Source organism: Peromyscus maniculatus, chromosome 1, assembly GCF_049852395.1.
Source record: "Peromyscus maniculatus bairdii isolate BWxNUB_F1_BW_parent chromosome 1, HU_Pman_BW_mat_3.1, whole genome shotgun sequence".
NCBI lineage: Eukaryota > Metazoa > Chordata > Mammalia > Rodentia > Cricetidae > Peromyscus > Peromyscus maniculatus.
In genome coordinates this window covers 33,751,254-33,776,795 of record NC_134852.1, presented here as the reverse complement: position 1 = coordinate 33,776,795, position 25,542 = coordinate 33,751,254, and the positions used below count along the sequence as shown (strand labels likewise).

The following is a 25,542-nucleotide window of genomic DNA, read 5'->3' as shown; positions in this document are numbered from 1 at the left end:
TTGCTACCTGGGATGAAGGGTTTACTGCTGCTGGTTCAGAGAAGAATTGCCAGGACCATCATGTTATAAGAAAGCATGGGCAAAGGTCAGTTTGGAAAAGTTTGGCAAGACAAATGGTGGGGAGAAATTGTTGTGAAGATTTTCTGTTCTAGGGAAGAATGTTCATGGTTCTGAGAGCAGACATTTATCAGACTGTGATAGCTCCAAACCACAGAGGAGGCACACACACACACACACACACACACACACACACACACACACACACACACACACACACACACACACGTCTGCATGGAACCGTGACCACACCTAACAGCAACTTTGAAATCTTCAAAAGGACTATGGTAAAGCCATTAAGCTGATTAACACCATGGAAAGATCTGCTTTGGACTACAAACTGCTTAGGACAATTTTGAGATGGCTAGCTGAGATGATCCAGCCTGACAGACTACTCGAACAAGGACTTGAAACAAGCCCTGAACTTTCCTTTTATGCAGAGACTGGACAAATGGTATAAGACTTGACAATTAACCCAAAAATTTTCTTTTCAAGATTCCCTAAAGATACCTTCACCCCTAGAAAGCAAAAAGAAAAAGAGAATAAGATATGAGATAGATCATTGAATCTACTCTGAGAAAAAAGATAAAGAAATAATAGGACAAATAGGTAGATCATTGAATCTACACTGAAGAAAAAGGGGAAGATATAAAAGTGACAAAAGGTAGACTACTGAATGTATTATGAAAAGAAAAAAAGAGAATATGGATATAATAAGATAAAAAGGGAGATTATGGAATCTACTTTTAAAAAGGAACTACTTGTTTTAAATAAGATAAGTAATGAAAATTTTTTGGTCTGAGTTTATCAGATGTTACTGGACCGGACATTGTTAATATATATAATGGAGTTTTTATCTGAATCCGTCAAATGTTAATGGACTAGACATCATTAATGTAATTTTTGGCTGTATATATTGTATATATTTACTGGATAGTTTTTCTTGTATTAGTTATAAGCTTTCTTTAATTTCAGACAAAAAGAGAGGAAATGTGGTGGTATTGTACTCCCCAAAATATTGTGTACCTTAATAAACTTATCTGGGGTCAGAGAACAGAAAAGGCACTAGTTAGGCAGTGATAGCACATGCCTTTAATCCTAGCATTCCAGAGGCAGAAATCCATCTGGGATCTCTGTGAGTTCAAGGCCACATTGGAAACAGCCAGTCATGATGACTCACGCCTTTAATCCCAGAAAGTGAGCCTTTAATCCTAGGGAGTGATGGTAGAAAGCAGAAAGGTATATATATAAGGCGTGAAGACCAGAAACTAGCAGCATTTGGCTGGTTAAGCATTTGGCTGGTTAATCTTCAGGCTTTCGAGCAGCAGTTCAGCTGAGAGCCATTGGGATGAGGACACAGAAGCTTCCAGTCTGAGGAAACAAGACCAGCTGAGAAGTTGACCAGGTGAGGTTAGCTGTGGCTTGTTCTCTGATCTTCCAGTTCACCCCAATACCTGGCTCCAGGTTTGATTTTATCAATAAGAACTTTTAAGATTCCTGCTACACATGTTCATTTCATTAGCCAACAAATTTACTAGTTTTGCTCATTTAGTTCTGAGAACTTTCTGTAGAATGTTAAGGATTTTCTGTGAACAAGTTCCTGTCATCTACAGATATCTTTAGCACCTCATAATTGGGCACCTTCATTTCATTGTCTAGCCTAATGGCTCTGTGTAGCACTCCTAAGAGTCTCTTGAACAGATGTGGTCACAGAAGCATCCTGTGTTCTTCCTGATCTTAGAGAAAAAGCTGTCAGTCTCCCCACTGAATATGATGTTGGCTGTGGGTTTCCATGTGTGGTCTTTGTTACACGGAACTGGACTTCCATCATGTTTCAGTGTTTTTGTTATTAAAGTCTGTGAAATTTTATCAATTTTTTGTTGATCCAATCTTATTGGTTATACAGCTATTCAATTTTTTTTTCTTTCACAATTTCACCTCTAAAGAATCCAGGTTTGTAGGAATTTGTCCATTGCATCTAGGCCACACAACAGTTAGCATATAAGTACTGAGTGCTCTTGAAATTCTTCATATTCTTGAGAATGGATGGTGAGGTCTCAAATTGTATTAATATCCATCCTCTTTTTTCAAAGTTTATCTGAGAAAAGGTTGCTAATGTTGTTAACCATTTTTGAAGAACCAACATTTGGTGCAGTTACTCTAGTCTCTGTTTTGTTTAATCTTCATTCTTATCTTTAGTTTTCTCCTTCTACTAGCTTGGGGGAACTTTTAGGGGACAGGAGTCTCATTATATAACCCAGATTTGCCTCAAATTCACAATCCTCCTGCCTTAGCCTCTGATGCTAGGACGCTAGGTTATATCACATCCTTCACCTGCCTCATAGTAGGTTTTAAAGACTTAATATAATAATCAAGTAGCCTTTCATTATTATATTACACACACATACACACATAGAGGAAGAAAAAATGTTGCTGCAATTATTTCTACAGCTAGTACTAGCCTTGAAGCCAGGTAGCCAGGTCTATCTCTGATTAACCATACAGATTTAAGTAATTTTTGAAAACCACTTTAAGCTCCAGTTTTTCATCATCTGAATGGAAATAATTTCTATGTGACAGACTCATCATATAGATGAAACCAAATACTAATACTGGGCTAGCCACATCACAAATACCATGCCACCTTGGTCAACATTAGCATTAATAATCACTCTTGAGCAGACTGGTGAGGTTTGAGTCCCAAATAGTCACAGCAAGGAGTAAAGAATTGAGGACAGCATTGATACATAAGGGATGTGGGGAGACACATGTTATCCAAAAGGTAAAACTTTCACATAGCTACTAAATAAAAATGGGAGAGAATAAAGGAGTGGGTCTGATGCAAAATTTCTAAACCTGGTAATTATTTAGATTTCATCTTCCATGATGTGGCCATGATGGGCTGAGACAAGTAAGTTATTAGTGGAGGAATATACTTGTGAAGGTGAGCCTGAGATATCCCTCAGGACACATGAAGATATGATCTCTGTGTAGGCAGAGAAGCAGGCATATCTTAGATTGCAGTGCAGTTCCAACAGAGTTTCTACAAGTTTGAGACTGAGTTCTTCACAGTCACCAAGCAGAGGGGAATGGGGTCTTACAGAGTCTGCCTTGCTGTCCTACCCCACTGCAGAAACCATGGTCTCTGCAGAGGAGCTGGTACATTGAGAGTCAATAGCCTGGGCCTTCTGTCACTTAGGTCCCAGCCACAAGAGACCACTTATTCATGGCTGCCACAACTGAGACCCTGAGAATAAGATAGAAACACTGGATATTCAACACACAAAATTGCAATCGTCCTGTCTAACATTCCCACAGCTTTACGTGATTGCCTCGATGAAATTGATGGAATTTGAGGATTGGAAGAAAGAGGGAGAACTAACCTAGAAACAGCAAGTTGAAAAGGACACTTGCTAAGATCCTCACACTTCAACTCACCCAATCAGTCTTCTGCCATCAAGGTGGGAAGGTGTTTATCAGCTGTTAGAGTTTCCTGGTACAAATTTCCCAGTCACTTATGCATACTATCGTATCTTCTGCAAATAGGGAAAGTTTGACTTCTTCCTTTCCAATTTGTATCCCCCTGATATTATATTGTTGTCTTATTGCTCTACTTAGAACTTTGAGTACTATATTGAATAAATATGGAGAGAGTGGACAGCCTTATCTTCTTCCTGATTTTAGTGGAATCACTTTGTGTTTCTCTCCGTTTAATTTGATGATGTCTGTCAGATTGCTGTAAATTGCCTATATTACATTTAGGAATCTTCCATGTATTCCAGATCACCCCACGACCTTTGTCATGAAGGGGTGTTGGATTTTGTCAAAGGCTTTTTCAGCATCGAATGAGATGATCATGTGGATTTTTTCTTTCAGTTTGATATATGGTGGATTACATTGACAGATTTTTGTATTTTGAACCATTCTTGCATCTCTGTATGAAGCCTACTTGATTGTGATATATATATTTTACTGTGTTCTTGATTTTGGTTTGCCAGTATTTTATTGAGTATTTTTGCATCAATGTTCATGAGGGAGATTGGTCTGCAATTCTCTTTCTTTGTTGCATCTTTGTGTGGTTTGGGTATCAGGGTGACTATAGCCTCGTAAAAAGAGTTTGGCAATGTTCCCTCTGTTTCTATTGTGTGGAACAATTTGAAGAATATTGGTATTAGCTCTGCTTTGAAATTCTGGTAGAATTCTGTGATGAAACCATCTGTCCTGGGCTTTTTCTGGTTGGGAGATTTCTTTACTGTTTCTATTTCCTTATGTGTTATAGGTCTATTAAAATGTTTATCTGGTCTTGATGTAATTTTGGTATCTAGTACCTATCCAAATATTCTCCATTTCTTTTAGATTTTCCAATTTTGTGGAGTAGGGTTTTTGAAGTATGACCTGATGATTCTCTGGATTTTCTTATTGTTTGTTGTCATGTATCCCTTTTCATTTCTGATTTTGTTTATTTGGATGCTCTCCTTGTGCCTTTTGTTTAGTTTGGGCAAGGTCTTGTCTATCTTGTTGATTTTTTCAAAGAACCAACTCTTTGTTTCATTGATTCCTCTTATTGTTCTATGTTTCCATTTTATTGATTTCAGCCATCCCTCAATTTGATTATTTGCTGGCATCTATTCCTCCTGGGTGAGTTTGCTACTTTTTGTTCCAGAGCTTTCAGGTGTGCTGTTAAATCTCTAATGTGAGTTTTCTCCAACTTCTTTATGTGGGCATTTAGTGCTTTGAATTTTCATCTTCGCACTGTTTTCATAGTGTCCCATAAGTTTAGGTATGTTGAACAGTGGGGACCCAGGAAGAGCAGGCTGCTTCAGGCTCTGCAGGGTAAGACATGGGTAGCAGGATTTTCTGTCTCATGTGCTAGAGGACATGATTCAGGGCTGAGCTGGACAGCACATCCATGTGGGATGGAGGATGGAGGATGGGGTGCAGACCTGCAGCTAGACAGCATTTCTGTGGTCCAGAGGATGACAATGTGTAACTTTTTAAATCATCAGAATTTCTGCTGGAAACAAATATATGTATTAGAACATGCATTTTAGGGATTTTAAGGAGGAAACTTTTTCTCTTAAGTATACATATGGAATATTAAATGCATGGTTTTAGCAGATGAGAGATGGGGTTATCAGGCCAGGGAGAGAGGGAAAGATTCACCATCCTAGAGAAGAAAAAGAAAATATATAAGTGGAAGATATAAACTGTAGTCAGGTTGCATTCCTCCTGGTCCTTCTTGGATGTGAGTGTTGGTGAATTTAGATCTCCTGAAACTTATAAGAACTCTCTTAAAAGACAAAATCTTTAGACATATTAGCAATATGATAATAGTGGTGATTTGTCAGAGCAAGATTATGAATCTTTGGAGTCTTAATCAAAAAGCAGGATAGTCAGAGAATGAAATCTGGAATGTTTTATTTATAATATATCTCAAGTCTTGATTATCTTTTGATCAAAATTAATAAAAATTCATTTAGGACAGGATTATTTCTAATCATATTTCTATACGTTTTGATATCATTGATGAACAGAGTTCATCAAAAGGATCTGAAATTGTATCAATTTGTTCTTAAAGTCACAGCTCAATATTAAATATCTAGAGGTAAATAGCAGCCTGTATTCAGACTGGCAGCTTTAGTGCACCTTTTTCCTGCAGCGGCCTAGTATATGGCATGACCAGCCAATCCAGGATTCATAAAGATGGGTCAGTATCCTGTGAAAACATGTAAGCATATTCTCTTTTTGACATTATGGAAACATCAGGACCTTTACAAATACAAGTGAGAAGGTTCTAAAGGCTTAAGTGTAACTTTGTGGCTTGGCCTATGGGTAATAAGGGATGCCTGTAGTGGGAGATATGAAAAGTTAAGCACCAATTGTTAAGAGCTCTTGAAGTATATGTAAGGCATTTGTCCAATTATGAGCTGTAGGCCTTTCTAAAATTGAAAAGCAGTGGAATAAATGGTATATTATTTCTTTATTTCATAGCCATAAATCATAAGGACGTAGGCCTCATGGGTGAGCTTCCAGAGGGAGAGAATTTGTAATTGTTGGACAGACATTAGAAAGTACCAGTATAGTCTTATCTGCCAATCTATAGACTCATAGTTCCTATAGTATATTATAAATATGATGTCACCTGTGTAATATATATATATATACATACATACACACATATATACATACATACACACATACATTATTGGGTTGGGGGACTGTGAGGAAACTATAATTAACAGATAGTTCTGATAGTTAATCTGTATATATGATGAGGCACTCAGCTCAATAAATGAGTTCTGGGTAAACAGAACTCATATTTCCTGCTCTGCATGTCAGCTTTTGACTTCCATTGTGTCAGGGTTAGAAGGCAAGCTTAAATGCTGACAATCTTTAGGGTGAGGAGGAATGGTGAAGAAGCAATCTTGTAAGTCTATGACAATTATATTTTGGATTCTAGGGGTGGCTGTGGGAGATGGCAATCTAGATTGTGAAGCTCCCCTTTGCGCCAATAAAGTTCATTTAAAATTTTAAGGTCTTGGAACAGCCTGTAAGCCTGCTTTTTTCTAACCAACAAGTATTGGGGTGACTCAAGGGCTGGTGGGAGGCTTTATATGCCCTATTTTTAAGCTTCTCTCCCACCAGACAAGTAGCAGCTACAATTCTCTCAGCATTCAAAGTTCATTTTTTTACCCAGATAGGAGCATCAGATTTCCATGTAGTGGGGTCAGCAGTCAACAGTGGTGCCTCAGATTAATTTTGATACCCTAGCGCATTTCTGTCATTTATAATTTCTGGAATAATGGGCTCAATAATGCCCTTGGTTTGTTTACCTGAGTTCTTTTAATTTAAACACTCATCTATAGCATTTGAGCTGATATTAGTCCATAGCAGAGATTAATGATTCACCAATTAACTGCAGCATGTCTCTTCCCCACAGAGTGTTAGGTATAAAGGGGATGCTTGTGGGCAGAATAGGCCATAATTTTATCTGACCATTTTAATATTTCTTAGCTTTTGTTTCTAATATTTCTTGACCTAGTTCTATAAGAGATGAAGGACTAATAATTGTCTTAAGTACTTGGCCAATTATTTTCTAAAATGTAAGAAATGTCTATGCTTATGTCTAGCAAGTGAATTATTTTCTTTCCCTGTATTTTAAGGGTTTATTTGGTCTGTAATATTTAATTTCCTGAACCAAGAAGACCGTAACACTATAATCCAAACTGGCAGCTCCTTTAGGCACTACCCTGTAGAATCTGAATTGTTTTTGTAGGAGGTTTACAATAATCTTAATTTTCCCAGTAACGTCAGGATCAATCATTCCTGGGACAATTACTATACCTTGTACAGTGGAGGAGCTATGGCCTATTATTAGCCCCAGTGTCTCTTCTGGGGGAAGTCTATAGACTACTGTATTAATGCATACCTAAGTCTATATCTAAAGCCTATATATACCAGATTTCAATAACCACTTTTTCCATAGTTCTAAGTTAGGTATACATCATCAGTATCTCTAGGTTATTTACTGAGATTTGGGTATCATTTATACCATATCTAGATGTTTATATGTTACATTTATCTATCCCAATAACTGGCAATTCATATATCATAAGTTATTTTTTAACTTTCCTAAATGGTATCTATATATAAACTTTTGTACCCTTACAAAAACTTTACATCCAAAAGCATTTATGCATTCAATTAGTCAGGAGACATAGGAGATGGATTATTGAGAACAGCCAATGTAAGGTGAATTTCTTTTAATGAAGGAACAGTAAAAGTCCAGCCCAAGCATATGTGGACAGGCCCGGCATTGTGGTTGAATGGGTTGCAGGGAATTCTGCCTAGAGAGACTCAGGGTGATTGATGGAGACAGGGGACATGTCAGACTCAGTCTCAGTGCACACAAGAGTGTGCAGTGGGGATTTTGTGTGTTGTGCTTGAGAAAGATCAGGGCTTGTGCATGCTGAATGAGTACTCTTCTGCTAATCTACACCCCAGCTCTGGGTAGGACCTGCTTAGCTAAGGTTAAAGCACAGCTCAAAGAGCTACTATGTCCTTCTATGGACCAGAATTTCCCCTTCCCTCTGCTGACATCACATGTGGCTTTGTTCTGTTTGCTCCAGATGATCCAGATGTCCTGATCATATCCCCCTCAAATATTCATTTACATTCAAGGACAAACCTCAGCTTCTCCTGCCACACAGATGCTAACCCACCTCCACAATACTCTTGGTTTGTCAGTGGAGAGCTCCAGTCATCCTCTCAAGAGCTCTTTATCTCCAACACAAATACTAATAATTTGGGATCCTATTCCTGCCTCATCTATAACGTTTTTCCTGGAGTCAATAGGACCACAGTGAACCAAATTACAGTCCTTAGTAAATGTATCTCTGAAATATCAGAACAAGGTTTGGAGGAGTCTTTTGGCTTTCTGGGAAGGCACAGAAGCATTTAATTTCCAGCCCATGTCTATGGGAACAAGCAAAACTGTCTTCCCCCAAGACTCCTGTTCCATGCCTATGTCTAATGGCCTCCTGGTTCTCTAATTTCTGGCTAATAGAAATGGAGCTTGCAATGTGAGGAGGAGGTTCTCCCAGCCTTGGAAACCCTCGGTTGTGTGAGGTTAGGAGAGCCTCGAGGTCAAGATTTCTTTCTGTACCTAACACAAGCTTTCCTTTCCCCTCCATTTTCATTTTATGGCCTCCATGCCCTACAAGAAAAACCCAGGGCTTTCAACTGTGCTCACATTCTTATTCTCCAAATTGGAGGAGAATATTCCCCACAGATGGGGACTAGACCTCTGCTCCCAGGTCTGTTCCTTTCTCAGCTCTGAGTCCATGGGATGGGAAGAGTGGGTGGAGAAGGTACCTGGGAGCCCTGTTCTGAGCCAGGGTAAACTAAGTCACTGACTTATGATGATGACTTGATGATGCTCTTTTGCTTACTATTCTGAAGCTTCAATAAACAAATACTTGCCCGGCAGTGGTGGTGCACACCTTAATCTCAGTACTCGGGAGACAGACTCAGGTGGGTCTCTGTGAGTTCGAGGCCAGCCTGGTCTACAGAGCGAGATCCAGGACAGGCCCAAAGCTATACTGAGAAACCCTGTCTCAAAAAAAAAAAAAACAAAAAACAAAAAACAAAAAACAAATAGCTGAGTGTGGTGTCCCACATCTTTGATGCCAGCACTGGGGAGGGAGAGGCATGTGGATAGTGTGAGTTTGAGGCCAGTCTGGTCTACATAGCAAGTTCTAAGTGAGCTAGAACTATACACTGAGACCCTGTCTCAAAAAATATCAATACTGAGGATTAGACTTGTAGGCTGTGGTCAGCACTGTGATTATTCACTTCTTCTCTGTAGTATTTAATCCATATCCATGGGGCAGGAAATACAATTTTTTCTACAAACAGAAATCCTTCATTTAGGGATTTCTCCCAGTCTTGAGGTCTAGCCTTTAACACCTTTAAGATTAGCTGGGCCATCTTAACCTCATGACAAATTATTTACTTATAAATAAACAGAAGGCTATTTTATAAAAGAGGGACCTGATTCTTCACACTCACAGAAAGTGTGAGCAAGAATCCCCACAAAGATCATTGGGAAATACATTCCCCCCACCATGAGATTTCAGGACATTTGGGCTGAAGAGGCTCTCAGTGTGGAATCTACACAAATACCCTAAGTCAGGGTCACTGTGAGTGATCTTGGTAGGAGTAATTTTCAGCTCTCTCCTAAGAGTCTCTTGAACAGATGTGGTCACAGCAGCTCTCTCCTAACAGACCATATCTTGAACCCAAACATGCAATCTTGCAGAGGGCTCATTCATTCTCGTGGCCCTGTGAACTGGATGAGGATCTCTGAGGGTGAAGACCTCTCAACTGGTCCCCTCCACTATTTATCCACAGATCCAGTGACTCCCCCCTCCATCCAAGTCACCAACACCACTGTCAAAGATATGATCTCTGTGTTCCTGACCTGCTTGTCAAAGGACACTGGGATTTCCATTCATTGGTTCTTCAAAGGTCAGAGAGTTGAGATCACAGACAGGATGAAGCTGTCCCAGAACAACAGCACCCTCCAAATAGTCTCTGTGAGGATTGAGGATTCCGGGGACTATCAGTGTGAAGTATCCAATCAAGTCAGTTCCAAGAGGAGTGACCCCATCCAGCTGGACATAATAGGTGAGTGACCTCTGTTCCCTCCTTACTCCAAGGTGTTGCAGATGGGGGCAGTTTCTTTATCAACAGAATGTAGAATTGGTCAAAGTTACAGGGAGAAAAACATTGTTCAGGAAACAAATACAGCCAGCTTAGTAATGGATGCATGTTAATCTCATGATACAACACCAAGCAAGGTGAGCAGAGTGCTGCATGCCTTTAACCCAGCACATCAGAGGCAGAGACAGTTGGATCTCTATGAGTTCCCAATCACCCTGGTTTTTGTAGTCAGTTTGAGGTTAGCCAGAGCTACATAGTGAGACCCTGTCTCAAAAGGGAGAGAGAGCATGAAGCAGGAGGCATAGAAGTACAATGCCAGCTCAGATTACATTGTGAGACCCTGTCAATAATAACAACAATAGATGTCAATATAGCAAATAGAAATGCAAAGTGATTAAGAGTTTAAAGTCTGAGTCAGTCACAGTCAACCCTCAGAAACTAGTAAATTATTCACATTATTCTACACTTCTTTCGACACATTCAGATTTTCTTTAAATTATTTTCAAAGCCTAATATGAATACTGTATAGACCCTAGTCTTATTGTGTTAAGTACAGGAAAAAGATAGGAGGAAACAATACATTTTTCACTGTTGAGAATCTTTTTCAAGTTGTTTGTTTCAAAGGTTTCAATCCATAAATATAAAATCCATAGATAGAAAGGACCTGTAATGAGTTTCTTATGACATTTGCATATCTATTCATTTTGTGTGCATGTTCCACACCCATGAGTGGAGGTCAGTGGACAATTTGTGGGAGCCAGTTCTCCAGGGACAGGGGATTGAACTCAGGTTGGATGAACCAGCTCTTTATCTGCTAAGCCATTTCAGTGGCTCACATTTGTTTGTGCATTTATTTCCGTGTGGCAGTTAGGGGTAGGTACTGGGAGGGAGTTTGGCAGGCACTCTTCACAACTGAGCCATCTTGGTGGCCCATATATTGAGTTTCTTATCCAAAATGCTGATATTTGAAGCATGATATCCTTGCACAAGACTCTTTTCTCTGATGACTGTTTTTTTGTGGTGTGTAGTAGTTTTTGTGTGTGTGTGTGTGTATAATATGGTTTATGGGATTGGAGAGATAGATCAAGAATTAAGCGCCCTGGTAACTCTTTCAATGGACAGAGGTTCAATTCCCAACACCCACATGGCAGCTTATTACTGCCTGTAACTGAAGTTCCAAGGAATTCAATACCCTCTTTTCTTGCCCTCATATACCAAACATGCATGTGGTGCAGAGACATACAAGCAGTCAAAAGGCCCATATGATGCATCTGGCATCATAACAAAGACACCATTCAAAATCCAGTTTCAAGATGTTTTCATCCTGTCTCCTAAAAGTCTGATGACCTTCAGCTCTAATCTTTGATCCATGTAGAGCTGATTTGTATATGTTGTTAGGTGAGGCTTAACTTCATTCTTTTACCTGGATATCCCAATTTCTCAACATCCCTTGTATAACTGATTATTTGTCCATCATTGAAGAATATTAGCAGCCTGATCAAAACTCATCTGGTCACAGAGGGGCAGATGGACAGCAAGAATGCCTTCCAAATTCTGTAAATCAATAGGACAACTCTGTTTCACACCAATAAATTCAAAAGAGCCAGCAGAAATGAATTTTTTAAATTTTTTTTCATTTTTTTTTACTAAGAGATGTTCTATTTGTTTTACATATCAACCATGGAATCCCCTGTCTTCTTTCCCCCTCCTCCCAGCCTTCTCCCCCAACACACCCCTCATTCCCACCTCCTCCAAGGCAAGGTCTTCCCTGGGGAGTCAGCAGAGCCTGGTACCTTCAATTGTGGCAGGTCCAATCCCCTCCTCCCTGTACCAAGGCTGAGCTAAGTGTCTCAGCACAGGCACTAAGTTCCAAAAAGCCAGCTCATGCACTAAGGACAGGTCCCAGTCCCACTGCCTGGGGTCCTCCTAAAGAGTTCAAGCTACAGAACTGTCTCACTTATCTAGAGGACCACTGTCTCACTTATCTAAAGGACCTAATCCTGTTCCATGGGGTCTCCTGAGTTATTGGGACACAGTTCATGTGTTTCCACTATTTTGAATAGTTGTCTCTGTACTTTTCCAATCATGGTCTCGATATCTCTCACTCATATGATCTCTTCTCTCTCTCTCTCTCTCTCTCTCTCTCTCTCTCTCTCTCTCTCTCTCTCTCTCTCTCTCTGTCTCTCTCTCTCTCTGTCTCTCCCTCTCTCCCTCTCTCCCTCTCTCCCTCTCCCTCTCTCTCATCAATTGGACTCCTGGGACTCCACTTGAGAATTGACCAAGGATCTCTGCATTTGCTTCCATTGTCCCTGGATGAGGGTTCTATCATGACAGCTAGGGTGTTTGGCCATCCCATCACTAGTGTAGGTCAGCTCAGGCACCCTCTTGACCATTGCCAGTATTCTATAGTGGAGTCATCTATGTGGGTTTCTGGGGACCTCTCTAGCACTCTGCATCTTCCTATTCCCATGGGGTCTTCATTTATCATGGTGTCTCTTTCCTTGTTTTCCCACTTTGTTCCTGATCCAGCTAGGACCTTCTGCTCCCCTAAGCTCTCTTTCTCCTGACCCCTGCCCTCCATTACTGCCTCTCAACCCCAGGTTGCTCATGTAGATCTCATCCATTTCTTCATCGTTGGGCAATCCTGTGTCTTTCATAGGGTCCTCTTTACTGGGTAGCCTCCCTGGAGCTGTGAGTTGCAGTCTGGTTATCCTTTGCTTTTCATCTAGTATCCACTTATGAGTGAGTAGCTACCATGTGTGTCTTTCTGAGTCTGGGTTACCTCACTCAGGATGATTTTTTCTAGATCTATCCGTTTGCCTCCAAATTTCATGCTGTCATTGTTTTTCTCTGCTGAAGAGTACTCCACTGTGTATATGTACCATATTTTTTCATATATATATATATAATTTTATTTTACAATACCATTCAGTTCTACATATCAGCCACAGGTTCCCCTATTCTCCCCCCTCCCACCCCCTCCCCTTACCCCCAGCCTACCCCCCATTCCCACCTCCTCCAGGACAAGTCCTCCCCTGAGGATTGCGATCAACCTGGTAGACTCAGTCCAGGCAGGTCCAGTCCCTTCCTCCCAGACTGAGCCAAGTGTCCCTGCATAAGCTCCAGGTTTCAAACAGCCAACTCATGCAATGAGCACAGGACTTGGTCCCACTGCCTAGTTGCCTCCCAAACTGATCAAGCCAATCAACTATCTCACCTATTCAGAGGGCCTGATCCAGCTGGGGGCCCCTCAGCCTTTGGTTCATAGTTCATGAGTTTCCATTCATTTGTACCACATTTTCTTTATCCATTCTTCAGTTGAGGGGCATCTAAGTTGTTTCCAAGTTCTAGCTATTACAAAAAAGGCTACTATGAACATAGTTGAGCATGTGTCCTTGTATGATTGAGCATTCCTTGGGTGTATCCTCAAGAGTGGTATGGCTGGGTCTTAAGGGAGATCAATTCCCAATTTTCTGAGAAAGTACCATACTGATTTCCAAAGTGGCTGTACAAGTTTGCACTCCCACCAATAGTTGAGGAATGTTCCCTTTGCTCCATCCACATCCTCTCCAGCATAAGCTGTCTTCAGTGTCATTCTGACAGGTGTAGAATGGTATCTCAGAGTCATTTTGATTTGCATTTCCCTGATGACTAAGGATGCTGAGCAATTCCTTAAATGTCTTTCAGCCATTTGAGCTTCTTCTGGTGAGAATTCTCTGTTTAGCTCTATAGTCCATTTTCAATTGGACCATTGGATATTTTGATGCCTAATTTCTTTGTTTTATTTTATTTTACAATTTAATTTAATTTTACATATCAGCCAACAGATTCCCCTGTCCTCCCTCCTCCCTCTCCCCACCCCCACCCCAGCATCCCCCTACCAACCCACCTAACATTCCCATCTTCCCCAGGTAAGGACTCCCCTGGGGCTTCAGTTCAGGCTGGTAGATTCAGTGGAGGCAGGTCTAGTCCTCTCCTTCCTTCACCCAAGCTGAACAAAGTGTCCCTGCATAGGTACCAACTCCAAGGTGCCAGCTCATGCACTAAGGACTGGTCCTGGTCCCACTGCCTGGGGGCCTCCCAAATAGTTCAAGCTAATCAACTATCTCACTTATGCATAGGGCCTGATCCAGTTGGGGGCTCCTCAGCTATTGGGTCATAGTTCATGCATTTCCGCTAGTTTGGCTATTTGTCCCTGTGCTTTTTGCAATCATGGTCTCAACAATTCTTGCTCATACAATCCCACCTCTCTCTTGCCTATTGGACTCCCGGAGCTCTAACTGGGGCCTGGCCATGGATTTCTGCATCTGCTTCCATTAGTTATCGGATGAGAGTTCTACCAGAGAGTTAGGATGTTTGGCCATCTGATCACCAGAGTAGGTCAGTTCGGGCTTTCTCTCGACCATTGCCAGAAGTCTATTGTGGAGGTATCCTTGTGGATTTCTGGGGACCTCTCTAGCACTTTGCTTCTTCTTATTCCCATGGGGTCTTCATTTATTATGGTCTTTTCCTTGTTCTCCCTCTCTGTTCTTGATCCAGCTGGGATCTCCCAGTCCCCTAAGCTTTCTTTCCCTTGACCTTTGCCCTTCATTACCTCCACTCATGTCCAGTTTGCTCATGTAGATCTCATTGATTTCTCTGTCGTTGGGTGATCCATGTGTCTTTCTTAGGGTCCTCTTTTCTAGGTAGCCTCCCTTGGGTTATGAGTAGCAGTCTAGTCCTTTTTTGTTTTATATCTAGTATCCACCTATGAGTGAGTACATACCATGTTTGTCTTTCTGAGTCTGGGTTACCTCACTCAGGATGATTTTTTTTTCTATTTCCATCCATTTGCCTGCAAATTTCATGCTGTCATTGTTTTTCTCTGCTGAGTAGTACTCCATTGTGTATATGTACCACATTTTCTTTATCCATTCTTCAATTGAAGGGCTTCTAGGTTGTTTCCAGGTTCTGGCTATTACAAATAATGCTGTTATAAATATAGCTGAACATGTGTCCTTGTGGTATGATTGAGCATTCCTTGGGAATATGCCCAAGCGTGGTATAGCTGGTTCTTGGGAGAGATTGATTTCCAGTTTTCTATGTAAGCACCATATTGATTTCCAAAGTGTCTGTATAAGCTTGCATTCCCACCAACAGTGTTACCCTTACTCCACATCCTCTCCAACGTAAGCTGTCTGCAGTGTTTTTGATCTTAGCCATTCTGACAGTTGTACAGTGGTATCTCAGAGTTGTTTTGATTTGCATTTCCTTTATGACTAAGGATCTTGAACAATTCCTTTAATGTCTTTCAGCCATTTGAGCTTCTTCTGTTGATAATTCTCTGTTTAGCTCTATAGCCCATTTTTTAATTGGACTGTCTGGTATTTTGATATCTATTTTCCTGATTTCTTTATATATTCTTGATATCAGCCCTCTGTCATATATGGGGTTGATGAAGATCTTTTGCCATTTTGTAGCCTGCCATTTTGTCTTATTGACTGTGTCCATTGCCCTACAAATGCTTCTTAGTTTCAAGAGGTCCCGTTGATTGATTGTTTTTCTCAGTGTTTGTGCTGTTGGTGCTATATTTAGGAAGTGATCTCTGGTGCCAATGCATTCAAGACTACTTCCTACTTTCTCTTCTATCATGTTTAGAATAACTGGATTTATGTTGAGGTCTTTGATCCACTTGGACTTAAGATTTGTGCACGGTGTCAGATATGGATCTATTTGCAGTCTTCTACATGTTCAGGTCCAGTTATGCCAGCACCATTTGTTGAAGATGATTTCTTTTTTCCATTTTACAGTTTGGGCTTCCTTGTTGAAAATCACCTATTAGTAGGTGTCTGGATTAATGTTAGGGTCTTCAGTTTGGTTCCATTGGTCCACATGTCGGTTTTTATGCCAGTACCAAGCTGTTTTTATTACTGTAGCTCTATAGTAGAGCTTGAGATCAGGGATCTTGATGCCTCCAGAGGTTGTTTTATTGTACAGGATTCTTTTAGCTATCTTGGGTTTTTGTTTTTTGTTTTTCCATATGAAGTTGAGTATTGTTCTTTCCAGGTCTGTGAAGATTTGTGTTGGGATTTTGATGAGGATTGCATTGAATCTGTAGATTGCTTTTGGTAAGATAGCCACTTTTATTATGTTAATCCTACCTACCCATGAACATGAGAGATCTTTCCATTTTCTGACATCTTCTTCAACTTCTTTCTTCAGGGACTTAAAGTTTTTGTCATACAAGTCCTTTGCTTGCTTAGTTAGAGTTACCCCAAGGTATTTTATATTATTTGTGGCTATTGTAGAGGGTGATGTTTCTCTGATTTTTTTCTCAGCCTGTTTGTCATTTGTATATAGCAGGGCTACTAATTTTTTTGAGTTAATCTTGTATCCTGCCACATTACTGAAGGTGTTTATCAGATGTAAGAGTTCCTTGGTCAAATTTTTGGGGTCACTTATATATACTATCATGTCATCTACAAATAGTGAAAGTTTAACTTCTTCCTTTCCAGTTTGCATCCCCTTGATCTCCTTTTGTTTTCTTATTGCTCTAGCTAGAACTTCAAGTACTATATTGAATAAATATGGGGAGAATGGACAGCCTTGTTTTGTTCCTAATTTTGGTGGATTTGCTTTGAGTTTCTCTCCATTTACTTTGATGTTGGCTGTTGGCTTGCTATAAATTGCCTTTATTATGTTTAGGTATGTTCTCTGCATTCCTGATCTTTCGCAGACCTTTATCATGAAGGGGTGATGGGTTTTGCCAAAGGCCTTTTCAGCATCTAATGAAATGATCATGTGTTTTTTTTCTTTCAGTTTTTTTATGTGGTGTATTACATTGACAGACTTTCATATGTTGAACCATCCTTCCATCTCTGGGGTGAGGCCTACTTGATCAACTTGGATAATTGTTTTTATGTGTTCTTGAAGTCTGTTTGTCAATATTTTATTGAGTATTTTTGTTTCAATGTTCATGATGGAGATTGTTCTGTAATTCTCTTTCTTTGTTGCATCTATGTTTGGCTTGGGAGTCAGAGTAACTGTAGACTCATAAAAAGAGTTTGGTAATGTTCCTTCTGTTCCTATTGTGTGAAAAAATTTAAAGAGTATTTGTGCCAGGTGGTGGTGGCGCATGCCTTTAATCCCAGCACTTGGGAGGCAGAGGCAGATGGATCTCTGTGAGTTTGAGGCCAGCCTGGTCTCCAAAGTGAGTTCCAGGAAAGGTGCAAAGCTACACAGAGAAACCCTGTCTCGAAAAACCAAAAAAAAAAAAAAAAAAAAAAAAAAAAAAAAAAGAGTATTTGTATTAACTCTTCTTTGAAGATCTGGTAGAATTTGCATTGAAACCATCTAGTCCTTGGCCTTTTTTGTTTGGGAGACTTTTAATGATGGTTTCTATTTCCTTAGGGGTTATTGGTCTATTTAAATAGTTCCTCTGGTCTTGGTTTAACTTAGGTATATGATACCTATACAGAAAATTGTTCATTTCTTTTAGATGTTCCAATTTTTCGAAGTACAGGTGTTTGAAATATGACCTGATTATTCTCTGGATTTCCTCATGGTCAGTTGTTATGTCTCCCTTTTCATTTGTAATTTTCTGAATTTGCATGTTCTCTCTCTCATTCTTTTGGTAGTCTGGATAAGTGCTTGTCTATCTTGTTGAACCAACTCTTTGGTTTATTGATTCTTTGTGTTGTTCTCTTTGTTTCTATTTTATTGATTTCAGCTCTCAATTTGATTATTTCCTGGCATCCATTCTTTCTGGGTGACTTTGCTTCTTCTTGTTCTAGACCTTTCAGGTGTGCTGTTAAGTCACTAGTGTGAGATTTCCTCAAATTTTTTATGTGGGTATTTAGTGTTATGAATTTTGTTCTTAGCACTTCTTTCGTAGTGCTCCATAAGTTTTGGTATGTAGTATATTTATTTTCATTTATCTCTAGGAAGTCTTTAATTTCTTTCTATTACTTCCTTGACCCATTGGTGATTCAGTTGAGCATTATACAGTTTACATGAGATTGTAGGTTTTCTGCAGTTTTTGTTGTTGTTGAAATCTAACTTTAAGCCATGGTCTTATAGAATACAGGAGGTTATTTCAATTGTTTTGTATCTGTTGAGGTTTGCTTTGTGACCGAGTATGTGGTCGATTTTTGAGAAGGTTTCATGGGGTGCTGAGAAGAAAGTATATTCTTTTTTGTTAGGGTGGAATGTTCTGTAGATATTGATTAAGTTCATTTGAGTCACATCATCAGTTAAGCCCCTTTTTTCTCTGTTTAGTTTTGATTTGGCAGATCTGTCCAGTGGTGAGAATGGGATGTTGAAGCCTCCTACTATTAATGTGTGGGGTTTTATGTGTGATTTAAGTTTTAGTAATGTTTCTTTTACATATGTGGGTGCCCTTGAGTTTGGGGCATAAATGTTCAGAATTGAAACTTCATCTTGGTGTATCTTTCCTGTGATGAGTATGTAATGTCCTTCTTGATTTTTTTTTATTGATTTTAGTTTGAAGTCTGTTTTGTGGGATATTAGGATAGGTGCCTGCTTCTAAAGACTATTTGATTGGTAAGACTTTTCCTAGGCTTTTATTCTGAGGTAGCATCCATCCTTGAAATTGAGGTATGTTTCTTGTATGCAGCAGAAGAATGGGTCCTGTTTTTGTATTCATTCTGGCAGCCTGTGTCTTTTTATAGGTGAATTAAGTCCATATTATTAAGGGATATTAATGACCTGTGATTGTTAGTTCCTGTTACCTTTTGGTGGTAGTGAGTATATATTTCTCTTCTTTGAGCTTTGCTACTATGGGGTTATCTATTGCCTGTATTTTTGTGGGTGTAACAGACTTCCTTAGGTTGGAATTTTCCTTCTAGTGCTTTTTTGTAAGGCTGGATTTGTGGATAGATATTGTTTAAATCTGGTTTTGTTCTAGAATGTCTTGTTCACTCCATCTATGGTGATTGAAAGTTTTTCTGGGTATATTAGTCTAGGCTGGCATCCATGGTGTCTTAGTGTCTGCATTATGTCTGTCCAGGTCCTTGTGGCTTTCAAAGTCTCCATTGAGAAATCGGGTGTTATTCTGATGGGTTTGCTTTGATAAGTCACTTGGCCTTTTTTTTTTTTTTACTGTTCTTAATATTCTTTATTTATTCTGTAGATTTAGTTGTTTAATTATTATCTGGTGAGGTGACTTTGGAGGTGGGGGGTCTAGTCTGTTTGGTGTTCTATAGCATTCTTGTATCTTCATAGTTATTTCCTTCTTTAAGTTGGGAAAGTTCAATCAGAGCTTACAGATTCTGTGTTTCAGGAAGCCTCTCTTGGACCAATGAGAGGTGGAAGATTCTATGTCTCAGAAAGCCACTCGTGGTCTAATGAGGGCTGGCAGATTCCCTGTCTCAGGAGGTTACTCTTGTTCCAATGAGAGCTCTTTGTCCAATGATGGCTGCCGGCTTGGTTTCCATGCCTCAGGAAGTGGCTGTGGTGTCAGGAGGATGGGTATGGGGGCAGGGTTGTATAGATTGCAGGGTTCAGTGGGAGGTCTTGGTGAATGTGGGGCCTTCCCACAGGAGCCCTGCCTGCTGGCCAGCAACTGGGACAAAGTTGGGCAGGGGTTCCTAGGGAACAGCTGTGTTCCAGGGATGAGGACAAGTGGCAGGACTCTTTGGGTATGGAGCCTCAATATTCTTTCAATTAACTCCTGGCCACAGGAACCAGAGAGGTGAATATTTATATTGACCACTATTAGGACAACGAGAAAAAGATGTGATCATTAAAAATAACTGTAATTTTAATGTAAAAATTGCTATGTGACTTTCTCCCATCTTCAGAGCCTTCCAAGGACTGCCAGAGTTGATATGATTTAGACTGCAGCCTAAAGCACACAATCTCCCAACCTGCTGCAGCCAGGACTTGAAATAAGACACATGGACACCCTAGCAACATAGTACTTACAGGAGTACTAGGAGAGAATACCCTGCTTATTGCCTCACCTCTCCTAATCTACCTTCTCACAGGAAGTGCACTCCCCAAAGGAACAAACAGATGTCAGACACATTCAGAGAGTTCTTGTCACTTGCTCGGTAAAGATGAATTTATCTTTGGTTGTGAGCCTAGCCTTTAACGGCTGAGCCATCTCTCCATCTGGGCGGTGGTGGCACACGCCTTTAATCCCAGCACTCGGGAGGTAGAGGCAGGTGGATCTTTGTGAGTTCGAGGCCAGCCTGGTCTACAGAGCAAGATCCAGGAAAGGCACAAAGCTACACAGAGAAGCCCTGTTTCAAAACAACCAAAAAAAAAAAAAAAGATGAATTTATCATGATGCTTCTTCTCTTTTCTGTCCATAACAGGTGAACATCGACTTTCATTATGGGGTATTATTGCCCAATGTCTGATGGGGCTGATTGCAGTAATATTTTTACTGTTCATCCTGTGGCGCAGACGTCGTGGCAGGTGAAGTATCTTACACCCTTCCACCTACTCTTTCATTCCCTCCAAGTTGGGGAAAGGGAAGAGGCTTCTTTCACTTTGTGTCTGGACTCCATCTTCTTCTCTTTGCTATGTGTCTGCTGTGTGCCTCATATCACTGCCTTCCTATGTCCTGTACCCCAGTGTCTGTTGGTCATGATCATTCCTTTCCCTGTGAAGTTTGGAGATAAATTGACTTCATCTTTCACCAGGGAGCCACAAAATGAGAACGACATTAAACAGGTGGACAATGAGCCAACCAACCTCAATGAGCCAACCAACCTCAATGAAACCTCAAAAGAAGCCTCAAATGTGAAACCTCAAAAGAAAAAGGACAAAGTAAATTCTCATCCAAAGTACCACCCCCAGCACCAGTTAGAAAACAGCTAATATGATGAGGCAAAAGGATCAAAGGCTAGGAGGGGCTGGTTAGATTGGAAAAGGAGGCAGCATCAAGAAAGGCAGTGGGAGCCATGGTGTGAATGCACAGCAAGGACTCCAAGCAGCTCCCAGGAAACATTGGCTCCCAGGGTCCTTCCCAACTGAGGAACCAAACACAGTGACAGTGTCTCCCATTTCTTTAGGGCAAGAAGTAAGAGCATGCTCAGTGAGTACAACTGGACCCATCCACCCTCAGTAAGTAAAGGCACTGAATTTTGGGAATCAAAGGTCCCACCACCTACCCGTCCTTCCATGGCATCCTGGACACCAGCCACTGTCTCCTGTCTGACTTACAGAGCAGATCTACTCTTCTCAACCTCTGGCTGGCATTTTCTTTAGGCTACCAAGTAGCTCCCAAATAAAGACACAGAGACTTATTATTAATTATGAATGCTCAGCCTTAGCTTAGGCTTGTCCAACTAGCTCCTTTACCTTAATTTAAACTGGTTCTACTCTTCTATGTTTTGCCTCACGCCTTTTTATCTTTCTTTCATTCTGTATGTCCTACTTTCCTGCTTCCTCCCTGTCTGTCTGTCTGTCTGGCCCCAGATGTCTCCCTGGCTTCTTTTTCCTTTCTTTTTTGAGCCTAAATACCTCCTCCTACTTACTCTCCCTGCCTAGATGTCCCACCTATCTATCCTCCCTCACTATTAGACATTCAGCTTTTTCTTAGAAAGTCCAGTGCCTTGAGCAGTCAAGATAAACCAGCAACACATGTTTACATAGTTATACAAACACAACACATCTTTGCGTTGTTTAACAAATATTGCACAACACCAGCCCTCAGGTGCTGTAGGTCCTCACCTTCTTTCCAGCCACAGCAGAACAAGTCAGTGCTCAAGGGAGACTCAGTTCACCTACGCTAGGCTGGCATGAGGGAACCACATATCCAAGAACAAGTTCCTGAATCTAATGCCTTCCCTGCTGTGTGTGAAGGTTGTGGGCATTCATTCTCCCTTAGGGGGACTCTCTACTGTGTGTGTCTGGGTCCTCACTCTGCTCCTCATTATCAAAGGAACATGTCAGTCACAAATACCACTGAGGAAAGGATAATCAAGGCTTTGTGAACCTGGAGAATTCCTGAACTGAATAATCCAGGTCTCAGTCCTTGTTACTTCTCCTCTGGTCCTAATAAGCTAGGTCTGTGAAACAGACTCTGTAGGAGTCTGGAATTGGGCATGACAGCCCTCACCCCCCACCCCACATCTACCACCACCTCCTGCCACATCCTTTGGCTACAAATCACAAGTCTTAGATGAGCTTTTCACTTCCATGATCTGGTGACTCTTCTTTTGCTTCCCTGGGTCACGTGACAACTCTCCTAATGAGGTAAGCACTGCCACTTTCACTGTCTGCTTCCTCTCAATTGTCTCTGGAGAGATGGGGACACTCAGAGCCACAACTGTGTGTCCTTAGTTCCTCCTGCATCAGATGAGGAGCTGCAACTCTCTTACCCTTATCCTGTTTGCCTGCATTCTGCCCACTACAAAAGAGGTTACAGGTGTGGGTGAGCTAACACCTGTGTAGTTCCCAGCACAGACCCAAAGGAGGAAGGGCCACCCCTCTCCCTTGTCTCTGCTCATCTGAACCTGCTCTGGCCTTCAAAGGAAAGACTCCATTCCAACCAGTCAGAAGTGCAGGCTCTGGGATCTCACTCTGACCCCTCCTCTGCCCAGCATACTTGTCCCTTGTAGTCTGGCAGATGGATTCAGACAAGAGACATCCTGTCGTGTAGACTGGCAGGTTTCTTAGAGAATGACGGGAGGCATGCTCAACAGTGAGGGTGGACATTGGCCAAAGGGCCACTGCAGTTGAAAGGTCCTCAAGGAGTGAGAGTGGGCAATGGCCAGGGAACATGGGCTGCATGTTAAAATCTTCTAAAATCTCTGGCACAGGAGGCCTTCATGAGATGTTTTTCTGTGCAGGACAAACAGACCATGTGGGTTGACTCTAAAAGAGGGGACTATTGTGTGTCTCTGTTCCTTTCCAGAAGGCTCCAGCCAGATAGTAACTTATATTCTTCTTAGCAATTGAGATGGTCACTTAGAGAATTTAAAGGCTGGAAATGTAGTCCTATTGCTAGAGTGCTTGCCTGGCTGCCCCTGGCCTTGGTTTGATCCACAGAATCACAGTGGAGCACACCTGCAGTCACAGCACTTGGTCCCTGGAGAACATGGGGACTCCCTGGGCTACACGAGAGCCGGTTCACACCAACACACACACACACACACACACACACACACACACACACACACACACACACACACACACACACCAGGTTTAGTGCAGATGAGTTTTTTAGTGTGTAAAGTGCAGTTTACAAATCTAACATCTGAGTTCAGTCCCCAAACCCTGAGGTGAAAGAGGAGAACCCCCTCCTGCAAGTTGTCCTCTGAGATGCACCCATGTTCTGTCTGTCTGTCTGTCTGTCTCTGTCTGTGTCTCTCATTCTTTGTCTTGAGACTGACTGTACGATCATATTTTTTAGGTGGATGGAGCTTCATATTATTTCCTGGAAAACAATGTCCAGCAACACAAATCTCTAACTTCAGTCTTCCCATCCCCACCAGCAACAGCAACGGTCTTCTGAAGTAAAAATACAGTGATGGGACCTGTCCCATTAGCTGCTGCCCATGTATTCCTAGTCTCCTGCCCCTCACTGGGTGGGTGGGGAGTGGCAGAGGGTCCCCAAAGAACACCATCCTGCAGCCCCAGCCTTCAGAGTGAGCAGAGAGAAAGGCAGATAATGGATTGGCTAGCCTGTGGCTAGCAGGAAGGGAATGCTGGTGAGGGATTGCACCCTTTAGACCACAGAGCAAGAGTAGTTTATGAAGTCCACTGTAGCCATGAAGCCAGCTGAGTAGTGATCAGAAACCTGGCTGTGGCAGAGAAAAATGGGCTGTGGTAGGGGATGACTTCACTGGGGAAAGCCCTCTGACAGTTAGGAGACTATGTGTGTAGGTTCCTGGTATGAGATTTCTGCCCTCAGAAGGATGACAATGTAGATTGTCTTGTGTACAGTTCTAGGAGTCCAGTGGCAGTCACTCTGTACCTATTTCCTGACATGAAATTTTTGCTGTACACATGGCAGGCCATGAAATCCAAGGTCCTGCAAACTGGAACTGTTTTGTTGGTCACAGCTGCAGTTCCATGGTGGAGAGATACAATCTCCCAAGTGTCTCCATTTGGGATTCTATTTCACCTCTCAGCTGTGACTTTTCTCTAGTCCCACAAAGCTAAGTGGCCAAGCCTTCAGCAAGCACATGAAGCACTCCTCGACATTTGCCCACTCTGTTCTCAGGTCTTCCTCCCACACACTACTGTCTCCTTAGCTCCCCAAAACTAGCTCCTTCTCCTACTGGGGAATGTCTAGTGTCCTATCACATACTCCGGATTCCTCTCTTGCTCATACTTCCTGCTCTTGTCAACACTTAGCTCTGTGGGTCCCTCTGTTCTAATTGCATCTGTCTCCATGTACACCTCTGCCCCACTACTGTGACAGGAGAGTAGTGACTGAAAAGGGTGCATCAGGAAAGAACCTAGTTGACTAGGAAGACTCGAAGCCTGTTCCCACCTGACTTCATACATTTGAGCATACTCAAGGGATGCAGGGATAGGAGCTGGAGAGGTGGTTTGGTGGATATAAGCACATGGCTGGTCTTCCAGAGGACTCAGATGCCCATCAACCACACAGCTAAAAACCTTTTGTAACTGTAGTCTCAGGGAATCTGATACCATCTTCTCTCTCCATGGGGTACCAGACACATACATAATGTACACACATACATGCCAGCAAACCACCAACCACCATCAGCACCACCAGCACTACCATCACCACCAATACCATCAACACCCACATACACTGGCATAGAGGGACAGGCAGGGCGTGTACACAAACACAGAGCAGTGACTGCTAAGTAAAGTCCTACAGAGGGCCTTGTGGATCCTAGCTTCTATCTCGGAGCTCAGTGAGATCAAAGGAAAATCAAAATGAGACCACTTTGCATTCATAGTTACCTCTGTGCTGACACATATGGACGCCCTGTCTTGGATCAAGACCATGACGTTCTCTGTGTCTTTATTTTGCTCTTTGGGGCTCACACACCTGTATTCTGGGTACTTTCTTCTGTTATATCAGTGCTTGAGATCCATTGTTTGAGAAAATGGCCACCCACATTTCTATATTCCCCATGGACTCATGCCCTGGTGAGGTCTGGGCTCATTTATCATGAGCTGACCTCACCACACAGAAAGAAACCAAGTGACTTTGTTGCCATTTTGGCTGGTGACTTCATCAAGATAGAGGTGACCATGTGACTTGGCCATTATCTTGGTTAGTGACGTTATTGAAATATTTACCAGTGTTGAGAGCCCTCACAGGAT

At 41.6% G+C, this 25,542-nt stretch overlaps 1 protein-coding gene across 2 annotated transcripts in view; it reads left to right on the top strand.

Annotated features, from left to right (window-relative positions):
- The window catches only part of LOC121826266 (cell adhesion molecule CEACAM1-like), a 47,743-nt gene extending 23,946 nt beyond the window's left edge, over nt 1-23,797 (top strand). For both annotated transcript variants that reach the window (XM_076574145.1, XM_076574142.1), the window contains 5 exons: nt 9,970-10,245; nt 20,601-20,703; nt 20,931-21,057; nt 21,303-21,354; nt 23,648-23,797. In XM_076574145.1, coding sequence (XP_076430260.1) covers nt 9,970-10,245; nt 20,601-20,703; nt 20,931-21,057; nt 21,303-21,314 — 518 coding nt within the window. In that variant the 3' untranslated portion in view covers nt 21,315-21,354; nt 23,648-23,797. The remainder of the gene's footprint in view (nt 1-9,969; nt 10,246-20,600; nt 20,704-20,930; nt 21,058-21,302; nt 21,355-23,647) is intronic.
- Nucleotides 23,798-25,542: the final 1,745 nt, after the last annotated feature.